General features: G+C 39.2%; 1 protein-coding gene across 1 annotated transcript; it reads left to right on the top strand.

Moving 5' to 3' along the window:
• Window positions 1-104: 104 nt before the first annotated feature.
• On the top strand, window positions 105-12,391 carry PSMA7 (proteasome 20S subunit alpha 7). The gene is made up of 7 exons (XM_039346503.1): window positions 105-324; window positions 4,877-5,003; window positions 6,026-6,150; window positions 7,278-7,400; window positions 10,157-10,276; window positions 10,582-10,644; window positions 11,623-12,391. Exons 1-7 carry the CDS (start codon window positions 229-231, stop codon window positions 11,716-11,718), a joined length of 750 nt encoding a protein of 249 aa, XP_039202437.1. The 5' UTR covers window positions 105-228; the 3' UTR covers window positions 11,719-12,391.

A 12,391-nucleotide genomic window follows, 5' to 3' on the forward strand; every position in this document is an offset into this window, starting at 1 on the left:
AGCCCCTGTTTTTCCTTCCCCGTAGGTGGGTAGGGCCTCAGATAAAAGCGGAGGAGCCGGCGTATGAATTTGCGTGAATAGTGTGTTGCGCGCGGCATCGGGAAGCAGCGGCGCATGCGCGCTGAGGGAAGGTGACGGTGCTGTTTTGAGGGGGAGATCTCGCGCGGCTGTTGCTTCCTTTCATTCTCGGCTCCGGTCTGTGGTTTTTGTCGTCGTCTCGCCGCTGTCATGAGTTACGACCGGGCGATCACCGTTTTCTCCCCGGACGGGCACCTGTTTCAGGTTGAATATGCCCAGGAGGCCGTGAAGAAAGGCTCCACCGCGGTAAAGAGAAGGCGCGCCTGAGGGGGGAGGGACGGGCCTCTGTGCCGTGGAGCATGGACGCGTTGAACTCCAATTCCCATCACTCCCAGCCAGCAAGGCCCACTGGCAGGGCCGGCCCAATGTTCTCCGGCTCTACCTCCGGCCTCAGACTTGTCCCGTGGCCGGCGTGGACCAGGCCAAGCCTGTCCGAGCGCCCGCCTGAACTTTCCCATCGATTTGTTTAGGGAATTCGCTAATTTAGAAGGCCCGACTCTTACAAAACGCAGACTAACCGAGTTGGAAGGGGCCTTGGAGGTCATCTAGTCCAGCCCTTTACTCGTACAGGAGACCTTATACCATTCTGGACAAATGGCTGTCCGATTGCTTCTTAAACCCGATTCTAGAGGGTCCTTGTGGGCAGAAGAGCATTTTTATTTCCTTGGACCGCTAGAAATAAATAAAATAAAATAGGATAGCTTGTAAATAAAACACCAAAAGCTTTTGATGAAAAGACGCGTTTCGAGCCCGCTCTGGCCTCTCCAGCGCCCCAGTAAAGGCTCCTTTTGGGGGCTGGGTAAGATGGGCCTCCCTAGTTAGTCTTTTCAGGCATTTTGGGATTGAATTTCCCAGAATTCTCAGCAAGTAGGGCCTCCAGTTTTGGAAGGAGCCGGCTGTACACATCTGGCGGGGGGGGGAAGGTGATATGATAGTGTTCAATCCATAAGGTATATGTATGGATACAGATATACATATATAGTACAGATATATACTGGTATGCGTTCACACAATATACAATGCCATAACATGAGTTTTGGTTTGTAAGCTTTGTTGTGTGTATTTAATGAATTGTCTGAATTTTAGTTTAATGTTGTCAGTTAATTGGGGTTGCTTAATAAACTGATACAGAACATTGTGGATTGGTGTGATGTTATCAGGTTAGAGAAAAGCAAGTGGGGGGGGTTGGTTATACTAGAAGAAAAGCTCTGGTTTCTTTTGGCTCATCCTCTAAAGGGAGGATATTGTTTCATATTGAAGGGGGTTAGATAAAGTTAGGTTTGTTGTTGCCTGTGGCCTGCCACATTTTCTATTCTGCAGAGAGCTTAGCTTTGTTCTCCAAAGCTAAATAATTTAATGGGAAACAGAAAGGGAAACAAAGACACTTGATGAAGCTTTTCTGTCTGGCAAGAACTTTTAATTTTTCCAGTACTGTATTTTATAAAAATGCTGCTTGCTCATGTTTTAAGCTTAATGTATAACATTTTACTTTTAGTTATAAGCATTCTTATATCATACTTATATTGTATAAAATTTATCCATCTTTTCCACACCAAAAGATACTTCTCTTGCGATTGATCTTTCAAGAAAGCCGAAATTTTTGCCATTTCCGCTAAGTAAGAAACTTTAAAAAACCATTCTTGCAAAGTAGGCAAAAATTCCTTCTTCCAATATTGTCCTATTAACAACCTAGCCGCAGTAATTAAATTTAACATTAAAATAATCTCTTTATCATCACAATCAGAAACAATACCCAACAAAAACTATTGTGGAGTAAATTTTATCCTTTTAAAAATTCTTTGAATATTCCACCATATCTTAATCCAAAAAGCTTTAATACTTTTACATGACCACCAGATATGATAATAAGTAGCATCCGAGCAACCACATCTCCAACATTTAGGCTGCAGGTTTGGATACATACGAGACATTTTTTGTGGATCAAGGTGCCATCTATAAAACATTTTATAAAAGTTTTCCCGTAAGTTTTGGGCTTGCGTGAATTTAACATTCCTCACCCAAATAATCTCCCATGTATCTAATAAAATCGGTTCATCAAAATTTTGTGCCCACTAGTTATAAGCATTCTTGAAATGGAAGGAGGGTAGGTTCCTAATCAAATAATGAAAGTGATGTGAAGTCCAGAAATGACAACTTAGTTTATTTGTGGTGGGACAAGCCTAAACAATTCATAGAAAGGATTGGTAGAAAAGAATTAGTTGTCTGAAAGAGATTAGAAAAGAGACTATAGTTACAAAATTAAGGAATAGGAATTTCAGATTGAGGAGGCAGTCAGGTTGTTTTTTAAGGAGTTAAAGGTATTAGAAACATCCTATAAATCATTGGACAGATTCCGATTCTTACAGCAATCCTGGTAAAAAGTTGGGAGAATTAAAACCTGTAGCTATAGAAAGGGACTTTAAAGAGTAAATACTGAAACACATTTCAAACTTTAAAGAGTGTTAACCTTATTTAATAAGTAAAGCAATAAAAAAGGTAAATTTGGCTGAGTGAAATAAAATATTTGTGTCTACAGCAAGTAATTAAATTGCTGGATGAAGCAAACAGGTATAGCAAGTGTGTATTTGCAATCCTTCATTGGCTTGTTGTAGGCTGTTTTTTTAGGATTAAAAAAAAATAATTGAGCTATGTTGCTTCAAGATAATATGATGGGCCTGGATATAGTTATGGGAAGATGGAATTTTGAATGAAAGACATTTTGGATCAAATCAGTATATTTTTCCTTGCATAGTTGCTTTCTTTACTTAAGAGGTTATACTGGACAGTTTTAGGAATTAAAGAAAACTACAGACTGCTCATTTTTTTCTTCAAAATTGTTTTCCTCAATCTCTTTTGAAGAAAAAGCTGGAAGATATATATCAAGTGCAGATAATAAAACTGCTAGGGGAAAATCAGTGAAGTTTTGAAGGGGGAAACAAGGATAAATTAAAATTCAGGAAAATGTTCCTTAATAAGAAAATGCACTAGGATTAACAATATTCAGCATGTCTGGAAGGGAGAAGACTGTCCCTGTATTTATTTGGGAGATCTGAATATGGAGTATGTCTGTCCTTAAAGAAAATATACTAGCTGCAACCCTTCCTGAATCAATCAGATTTGGCAAACATGCTTAATTACTTCGGTTATTCTCCTGACTGCTGCAACATGTTTGATGAGGAATTGTCCTCTAAAAGTTGCAATTGGTGAAAAATGAGGCAAGTAAGCTACTAAACAATGGGAGATACTGGAGTCACAGAATGATTATGTAGAAAGTTGTGAACCAGTTGCTTGTTCCTTACCAAGTACAATTTAAAAATTTGGTGTAAACCTTTGAAGTCCTAAACAGTTTAGTATCTACCAGTAATTACTAAAGGTCTGTCATGATGTAATCTCTCCTGTGAGGTTAGAACAGTAGTTCTCAACCTTTTTAATGCTGCGACCCCCCCCCCAACCGCTTGTAAGTCGAGGACTACCCAACCGGTCGTAAGTTGAAGACTTTCCCTGCCCGGGAACGCTACGCATGTGTGGGGCTGCCCCCTGCTCCGGCCAAGGCGTAGCTGGCAAGGGGCAGTGACGGCGCAGGGTGACCACCGGCTAGGCCACCAGCTGGCCCAGCCCAAGGGAGGTAAGGCACCCGCCGGGCCCCACGCGCACCAGCAACCCTCCCTGCGCCTGCCGCCTCCCACCCCTGGCCCTCTTTTACTTACATTTAGTAGTTGTCAGCAGGGAGGGGTGGAAACTTCCAGATAGCTCACCTTTGCTGCAGACAACTTGCAGCACCGTTTGCAGACTGGGGCTTTTGGTGGGCTTAGCAGGGCAGAGACAGCCTGGACAATTCCTATTGGCTTTTGAAAGCCAATAGAATTAGACTCTATTCAAGAGAGTCTATTCTATTGGCTTTCAAAAGCCAATAGAATAAGAGGGAGTAGCACAGCTAAGGAAAAGGGGAAAAAATGGCGGACTGCATTGTTTGGCGACCCCCGTGAAATGGTCGTTCGACCCCAAATGGGGTCCCAACCCACAGGTTGAGAACCGCTGGGTTAGAATGTCCAGGAGAGGGCTTTTTGAAAGTGTTCCCATTAATGGAGATATTTCTTGCCTATGGTAAATTGTATTCTTGACATTGTTCCCAGAAAGTGGAATGCACTCCTTTAAGAGATGTGTTAGGACCCTATTCTTTCATCATTTAGAAAATTTGTAAAGGCATCTGTCTTTGAAGAGAGATGACTTCATCTTACATTGTTGTTTCTTTTTCTGTTTTTGTATTGTTTTTTAAAACTTGCCTTGAACATTCACTAGAGTAGAAAGGCATGACATACAACAAGTAAATAATAGTAATGCCCTCTGGTTGGTATATAGGTGGCTGCTACAATTCTTTTTGATTGGTAGTGCTGGCTGGGGCTGATCAGAATTGAGCTCCATGCCACGAGGGGCACCATGGGGGGAGGCACACATAAGGTTTCCTGTTCCAGGTAGTACTACTGTAGGAATGGTTTTTTTTTTAATATATTTCTGTTACCTGTTAAAACCACTGTGAAACATTGCCATACATGTTAAAGTGCACATTTTCATATCAGATAATATTTAGCAACAAAACTATACTTTGATTCAGTTTTTGTTTTGGATAATTAAAGTTCCAGGTTCAATCTAAGTAGACATCTCCCAGGTAGAATGTGGAATGATTCTAGTCTGAAATGATAAAAAGGCATTTGTTTTGCTATTGGTATTTTTTTTAAAAACCCTAATATATAGGGAAGGTGCTTGATATGGTACTTAACGCCTTCATTTCATATTACAGGTTGGAGTACGAGGAAAAGATATTGTAGTTCTTGGTGTGGAGAAAAAATCTGTGGCGAAACTGCAAGATGAGAGAACTGTCCGAAAGATCTGTGCTCTTGATGACAACGTCTGCATGGCCTTTGCAGGTACTCTGATGATGGGTTTTCTTAATACAGCCTTTCTCCAGTTTCACTTTTTTTAGATGTGTGTGAAACTAAAAATCTGAAAATTCTTAGCCACTGCATTCCTTGCTACAAAGACTAGAAATTACTGTTCCCTTGGATGTTTTTTTTTATTTGCAAAGAATCTCAACAAATTAAAAATAGTAAGGCTAGGGAAAAACATCTGTGGAGATTTCTTCTCTTTAAGTGTTCTGAAAATATAATATTTTCTTTATCCCTCAGGTCAATTTTAAATCTCTTATTTTTTAAAAAAAGTACTTTAAAATTAATTATTATAATTAGTTTTTGAACTTCAAATCTTTATAATCATAGTATTCTACTTTGAATGTTGAGAAAAAAATTATAAATGGTTCAGAAATGTCCATTAATTTTTCTATTAATGGAAATTTAATTATTTTGACTTGAATATGACAGTGTCATTCTTTTGTCACATATTTCAGTAGCAATATTCAATTCCTTATTTTACTCTACCAACCACTCCCCCCAGCTGGTGGGGGTGGATTTAATAGGATTAAAACTCTGCTGTTGGAATGCTGTCTGCTCTAGAAGACTGAGAGATTCTTGAAATTAAGTTTTTCCTGATTTTACCAATCAGGTTAGCCAGCCCTGAAAGGTAGAATTCTACAGCCCTGGTTCATTTTTTTTACTTAACAATCAGCACAACACTCTTTGCTCTATTTCTTTTTCTAAATTAAAAGCTGCATTAACAATCTGACTGGAAGACTGGCAGTCACAAAATATCAGGTTAATCTTTCCTCTGTCCTTTTTCATTCAAAATCATCACAGGGAGGGCTCATTAGATATCATAATGAAAGTATGCTGGGAATACACATATCATTTATCCACATCAAAAGAATATTTTTTTCTGGAACATAAGATGAATATAGGCATAAAATAAATATTCATTTAACCAGCTTACTAAGGTAAAAATATTTTTACCTACTTTGCTAAAGGCAAATTTTGATATTTTAAACTATTATTTACAGGTCTCACAGCAGATGCCCGGATAGTTATAAATAGAGCCCGAGTGGAATGCCAAAGCCATAGACTTACAGTGGAAGATCCTGTCACTGTGGAATATATTACACGTTATATTGCTAGCCTGAAGCAGGTATGTACATTTGTTTAAAGGCCATATTCATTGCTTGGTTTTATTGCAAAATTTGGGCAAAAATGGAATATAATGTAGCTGCTTTTATTGGCCAAAAATAAAATCTAGTTTTTTCCCCAAAATACAAGATTGTAGGAAATAATGTTTCCTATTCCAGTTATTAGATATTATGTTTGATTTATTTTGCAGATTTACATACAGGTAGTCCTCTACTTAACAATAGTCCATTTAGCAACCATTCAAAGTTACATCACTGAAAAAGTGACTTATGACCATTTTTCACACTTATGACTGTTGTAGTGTCCCCATGGTCATATGATCAAAATTCAGGCACTTGGCAGCTGACTCATATTTATGAGCTTTGCTGTGTCCTGGGATCATGTGATCACCTTTTACAACCTTCTGACAAGCAAAGTCAATGGGGAAGCCAGATTCACTTAACAACTGTGCTGCTAACTTAACGACAGTGGTTCACTTAACAGGCGTGGCAAGAAAGGTCGTAAAATGGGGCAAAACCCACTTAACAAAGGTCTGACTTAGCAACATAAATGTTGGCCTCAATTGTGCTTGTGAGTTGAGGACTACCTATACTTGCTTCCATCTTTGCCAACTTAATGATGTTCCTTTAATTAAAGTGTATGATAACACTCATGAAGATGTTTTTCAGTTCTTAAATATGCATTTGAAAAAATTGCAAATTCTAGGCTGGATTAATGATTAATGAGCAAGCAGATGTTTAAAATAGTAATTCTTCAACATCTTTTGGGTTACAAGTAAATTTAGTTTTCCAAAAAATAGAGAGTACTGTTTTGTAATTTTCAAAAAGCATGAAGTTGAAAATAATATTCTAAATTTGAAACAGCTGTTCTACACTTGCTGAAAGTATTTCAGTGCTGTTTGAGCATTCAAAAGTTTTGCTTCTTTGATGTGGGGCTAAGTTTCAAATTCACTCTGTTTTGAATTCTGAACTGCTGTCTGAAACAGGGACTTTTGCTCTTAAAATCTTTTTGATCTCTTCAGAACATAATCTAATTTCTTAGTTGCCAAGCACTGGTTCGTAAATTTTCACATCTCTTGGCATACAGTTACAGTAGTTCTATTTCATAACACCTTTTTTTTCCCCTCAGCGATACACCCAGAGTAATGGCCGCAGACCTTTTGGTATTTCTGCCCTTATTGTAGGGTTTGACTTTGATGGAACTCCGAGGCTATATCAGACTGACCCGTCTGGCACTTACCATGCTTGGAAGGTGAGTTGACCCATTAGATTTTGTGAAGATGAAAATGAAAGAGCACTTAAATCATATAAGTAAATCCTTCCATCAAATTAATTCATTCTCTCACTATCTATGGAAGATCAGACAGTATTACATAGTTTAACCCACAGGTCGGCAACCTGCGGCTCCGGAGCCGCATGCGGCTCTTTGAGCCTTCCCCTGCGGCTCCCAGCCTCCTCTGCCTTTGCAGAGAGAGACAGAGACAGAGAGAGGAATTGCGCTTCCCTGTCTCTCTCTCTCTCTCTCTCTCTCTCTGTGTGTGTGTGTGTGTATGTGTGTGTATAAAAAAAAGAGAGTGCACTCACAGTGTTCTCCGAGGAGCTGAAAAGCTTACTGGGCGGAGTTCTTCCCTTTGCTGCGTCTCTGCAGGAAGCAGGAAGGGCAGGAGAGAGCTAGCTAGCCCAGCTAGGCTGACTCAGGAATTCTGGGAGTTGAAGTCCATGAGTCATAAAAGAGACGAGGTTGACTACCCCTGATCTTGTTGGACAACAGCCTGAAGCTTGTCAGGTGAGCAGCAGATAGGAGAGGGGGGGGAGAAAGAGAGAGAGAGAAAGAGAGAGAGGGAGAGAGAGAGAGGAAAGAGAGAGAGAGAAAGAAAGAGAGCGGGGGAAGAGGAGTGGCAGACCAAGGGCAGATAGAGAGGGAGAGAGAGAGAGAGAGAGAGACCCTTTTGACATCTAAAATGAAGATAACACTGCATATATCCTTTTTTTACCTGTGTGTGTGTGTGTGTGTGTGTGTATGTATATATATATATATATATATATACATACATATACATATACATATATATACACACACACACACACATACATACACACACACACACACACACACACACACACACCCTATAATAAAGGTAAAAAAGGATATATGCAGTGTTATCTTCATTTTAGATATCAAAATGGTTTTGCGGCTCCCAGTGTTTTGTTTTTGGTGGGAAACGGGTCCAAGTGGCTCTTTAAGTGTTTTGGGTTGCCTACCCCTGGTTTAACCTAACCTTATTTTCCTTATTCCTTTTGTCTCCAATTCTGGATTAGATATTCCCTTTTTAAAGGCTGCTTAACCATACTGTGGTTCAAAATAGTACATTCCCTATTATTCATAATCCATGTATTTTTCTGCTTTTATTTATATGGAGAAACCAGAGTTAGACTAGGTTCATACATCATACTAACCATAATGTAACTGGTTTGGTTTAACAAGATATGTGAACCCTGCGAAATGAAACATGGTTAAGCAAATGAGTTCACTGCTTTGCATAGGATTTAATGGACTACTAGAAAAGTAGCCCCAAGGTGAGATGAGTGGCAAATAAATTTAATAAATAAATAAATAAACATTTTAAAATGAAAGCTAATCCCTGTTGAACGATAATGGAAGCAACAGCCAAAGTGTCACAAAATAATTTATGGCAACCCTTTGGTTTAAATTTCTTTTGCCATTTGCTTTCTATTATTTGTAGGAACGGTCTTGTTATTTTTTTCTTTTTTCTTTTGATAGAGATAGTACTGTAGAACTTTCCAGTCGACAGTTGGAATGACTTCATTCTTATTAAAAATATTTGTTTAGTTGTCGAAAATTCACATGGTTGCCCATCTTACATATGAACTCTGGGTAGCCAACAACAGTGAAGAAGAGCAATATACCGCGTTTCCCTGAAAATAAGACCCAGTCTTATTTTTATATATTTTTTGCCTCCAAAAGAGGCACCAGGTCTTATTTTCGGGGGGGGGGTCCATAATCTCATCTCACAGCGGGGGCACCAACAGCCTTGCCTAGTTGGCCAACTTCTTCTCCGGCCGAAGGAAATGCCTCTGCAGCTGAGAATGCAGCCTCGGTTTGATGCGTGCGGCGCCCTCTGGCCTGCATTTTGCTGATAGAGGCCTTTCCGGAGGTCTCTGATGTCGAAATACAGGCTGGGGAGCACCGCAGAAGAACTGGGCTGGCAAGGCAGGTGTCTATTCATGGGAGGCCTGGCTGCAACGGCAAGTGGGGCGTGTGGGGCAGCTCCCACCCCACCCTGCCCTAGCTTGATTTTTAGACATGAGCCTTGCCCCACAACTAGGGGTTATTTTGGGGATAGAGCTTATATTAGATCCAACCCCAAAAATCAAGTAGGGCTTATTTTCAGGGTAGGTCTTACTTTCAGGGAAACACGGTAGTAACTTTTAAAACTCAACCTCTGTCCAAATAATTAGAAGAATTGTAGTACAATAGCAAAAGCACAATATAACAAACTGAACTACACAAAAACTGCACTTGCAGTGGGTTTCCCTAACATCTCAGCCCAGGACTGGGGGGAAAGCTAGCTCTTTGCTGCCTTCCAGAAGGCCAGAGGAGTTGGGGTCTTCAAGGGAGGCTGTTACATGGGACAGGCATCATAATATTGTAGCCCTGTGCTGTGAAATACTTTTGTCTTGATTACGTTCCCTAGAGCCTAGAAATATGGAGGAGTAGAGGTATACAGTAATTGGACCTGGAATTTAGCCATCAATGGGCTTTGTCACTCTGTGGAAAAAGAACTGTTATATCTTTCATTAGGAATATTGCATGTTGGGAGATTGTTTATGTTAATTGGATCCAAACACTTGCAATTTGGTTTCATAGTGTCTGATAATTGTTAAATATTAGCTGGAGGCATTTTAGGCTATCAGATGAAACATTTAAATATGTTAATATTTCGTTGACATTTTTCATCACTTTGCCAAGTATATTTTTTATCCTAGGCTAACGCAATTGGCAGAGGAGCAAAATCCGTGCGGGAATTTCTGGAGAAAAACTATACTGATGAAGCCATTGAAACTGATGATCTGACAATTAAACTTGTTATCAAAGCCCTTCTTGAAGTAAGTGTCAACATTTGAATTGTTCCTAACTTGATTGTTTTGTTAATGAACAAGCTAAATAGTGCCCTAATAATTTAATATTCTTTAATTTCATTCAGTAAAATTAAAGAGCCAGAGTTCTTTGTCTGGTTTTAAGATTGATTTGGAGGAAATAAACTTTTTCTGGGTGTATTAAATTTATTAGATTGAAGTACTCTGAGATGTGTCATGTAGTTCAAATGGGATGTCATCTTCTTTCATTGCAAAAAATCCTTAATTGTAACACATTTGTAACAAAATCTTTTTCTGAATTTCTGCAATTTAAGGTTGTACAGTCTGGTGGAAAAAATATTGAGCTGGCTGTTATGAGAAGAAACCAACCTCTCAAGGTAAACTGGTTTAAGTAATACTGTTTTTTTGTTTTGAAGATTAGTTGCTATATCATGGTCTTTAGTTGCTTGCAAAAGAGCTCTGCACTTGAAATGTAATGGCTTCCTAATAAATAATATAGATAATTGGCATCTATACATGATACTTCTGAAGCCTAAATAAAGGAATAAATCATTCCAAGCCATTCTGTTTCACTCATTCCATTTCATGCCTATATTGATATATACATTCCAGCAGAATTTTTCAAGCTGGATAACTTGAAAGATGTGTGGATTTCAACTCACAGAATTCCTCAGCCAAATCCCCCAAATTCTAGGAACTCCGGTCCATACCACTTAAAATCCCGCAGTTAGAAAAATACTGTACTATTGAACAGTGATCCCCAACCTTTTGGGCTCCAGGGACCGGTTCCATGGAGGGCAGTTTTCTGCGGCTTGTGGAGGGTGTGGTTTCATGTGCCGTCTGGATCCCATGTGTGTGCGAATGGGGCTTTGCTTGCTTGCGTGACCCAGTTCCTGCCAGGCCTTGAACAGGTGCCGGTCCGGGGATTGGGGACCCCGGTGTAGAACATTATAAATGCAATGTGAAATTTTGCCTCACATGAAAAAAAATAGTGCATAGTGATTTCACATTTAGTTAACAGCAGCATCCTTGACCTAAGGCAGTTGTCAAACTGCTGGCCCGCGGGCTGGATGCGTCATGTGGAAGCCGCGCCCACCCCGTTGCCAGCAATAGCAAAACCAGCCCGATACGTTGCACGACGTCACGTGACGTCGCAAGTTTGACATGCCTGACCTAAGAGGACTAGAAAAGATGGGGGTGAATAAAATAGGTAATGGATTTATCTGTTTTTCTCTTCACCTGGCTTGCTTCACCTGGCTTGCTTAGGATGAGAGAATTTGTTAGGAAACCGGCTACACCCTGGTTACATGACTTGAAACTGACCAGTTGATTGTAATCTCATCACTTCCCTATAGATACTGAGCCCTGATGAAATTGAAAAATACGTTGCCGAAATTGAAAAAGAGAAAGAAGAGAATGAGAAGAAGAAACAGAAGAAAACTACAACATGATGAATTTCTTTAGTTTTGGTTTTTAAATAAATCATGAGTCTGTATAGATATGTAAGCATTCTATTTCCTTGTTCTCTGCCCCTTTTAAGAGGTCTACAATAAACCACCTGTTTTTTTAAGCTTGTTACTAGAAGAGGCTCCATTCTTATATGTATGTTTATATATATAAGCCAGACTGCAATAATACCTGTTTTTCTAAACAAAAATAGAAAATGTTTTCATAACTTGTTGAGGAATGCACAATTTGACATAGAAGATACCTTTTATTACTATTATTCTATTACTGTTTATCACCACTGCTGCATTGCTCATGTTTATGTTCCAATTTGTTAAAATTCATTAGGGTAATGATTGACGAAGCCTAAAATTGCTGAAACATCACTCCAACATAATGTGGAAATGGTTCATACTTAAGTCTAGCACTTAAATATGAAAGATAAAATGTAAACGTGATCTCTGTTGAATGTTTGACAGTAGATCTATGTGTGAAATAATTTCTAACTGCATGGCGGTAAAATTCAACAAAATCATTTTGGCAGGTAGTCATAGAAATTCTCATACAGATTCAGGATGGGACCATGGTTGTAATGTCGCCCTGAAATTATGAAAATGTTGCCATAATCTTGCTTTTTCAAAAAATATATTGGTGTTGAGCACTTTTCTTACAAGCTAA

The sequence above is a fragment of the Crotalus tigris genome, unplaced genomic scaffold (genome assembly GCF_016545835.1).
Source record: "Crotalus tigris isolate CLP2741 ecotype Arizona unplaced genomic scaffold, ASM1654583v1 scf7180000017999.2816498, whole genome shotgun sequence".
NCBI lineage: Eukaryota > Metazoa > Chordata > Lepidosauria > Squamata > Viperidae > Crotalus > Crotalus tigris.

What these genes read in the sequence shown, in the direction of transcription:
- PSMA7 (XM_039346503.1), top strand. Translation starts at nt 229, where the DNA reads ATGAGTTACGACCGGGCGATCACCGTTTTCTCCCCGGACGGGCACCTG. An exon ending in GCACTTACCATGCTTGGAAG is followed by an intron (nt 7,401 to 10,156) that starts GTGAGTTGACCC and finishes TTTTTATCCTAG; the next exon opens with GCTAACGCAATTGGCAGAGG. An exon ending in TTATCAAAGCCCTTCTTGAA is followed by an intron (nt 10,277 to 10,581) that starts GTAAGTGTCAAC and finishes CTGCAATTTAAG; the next exon opens with GTTGTACAGTCTGGTGGAAA.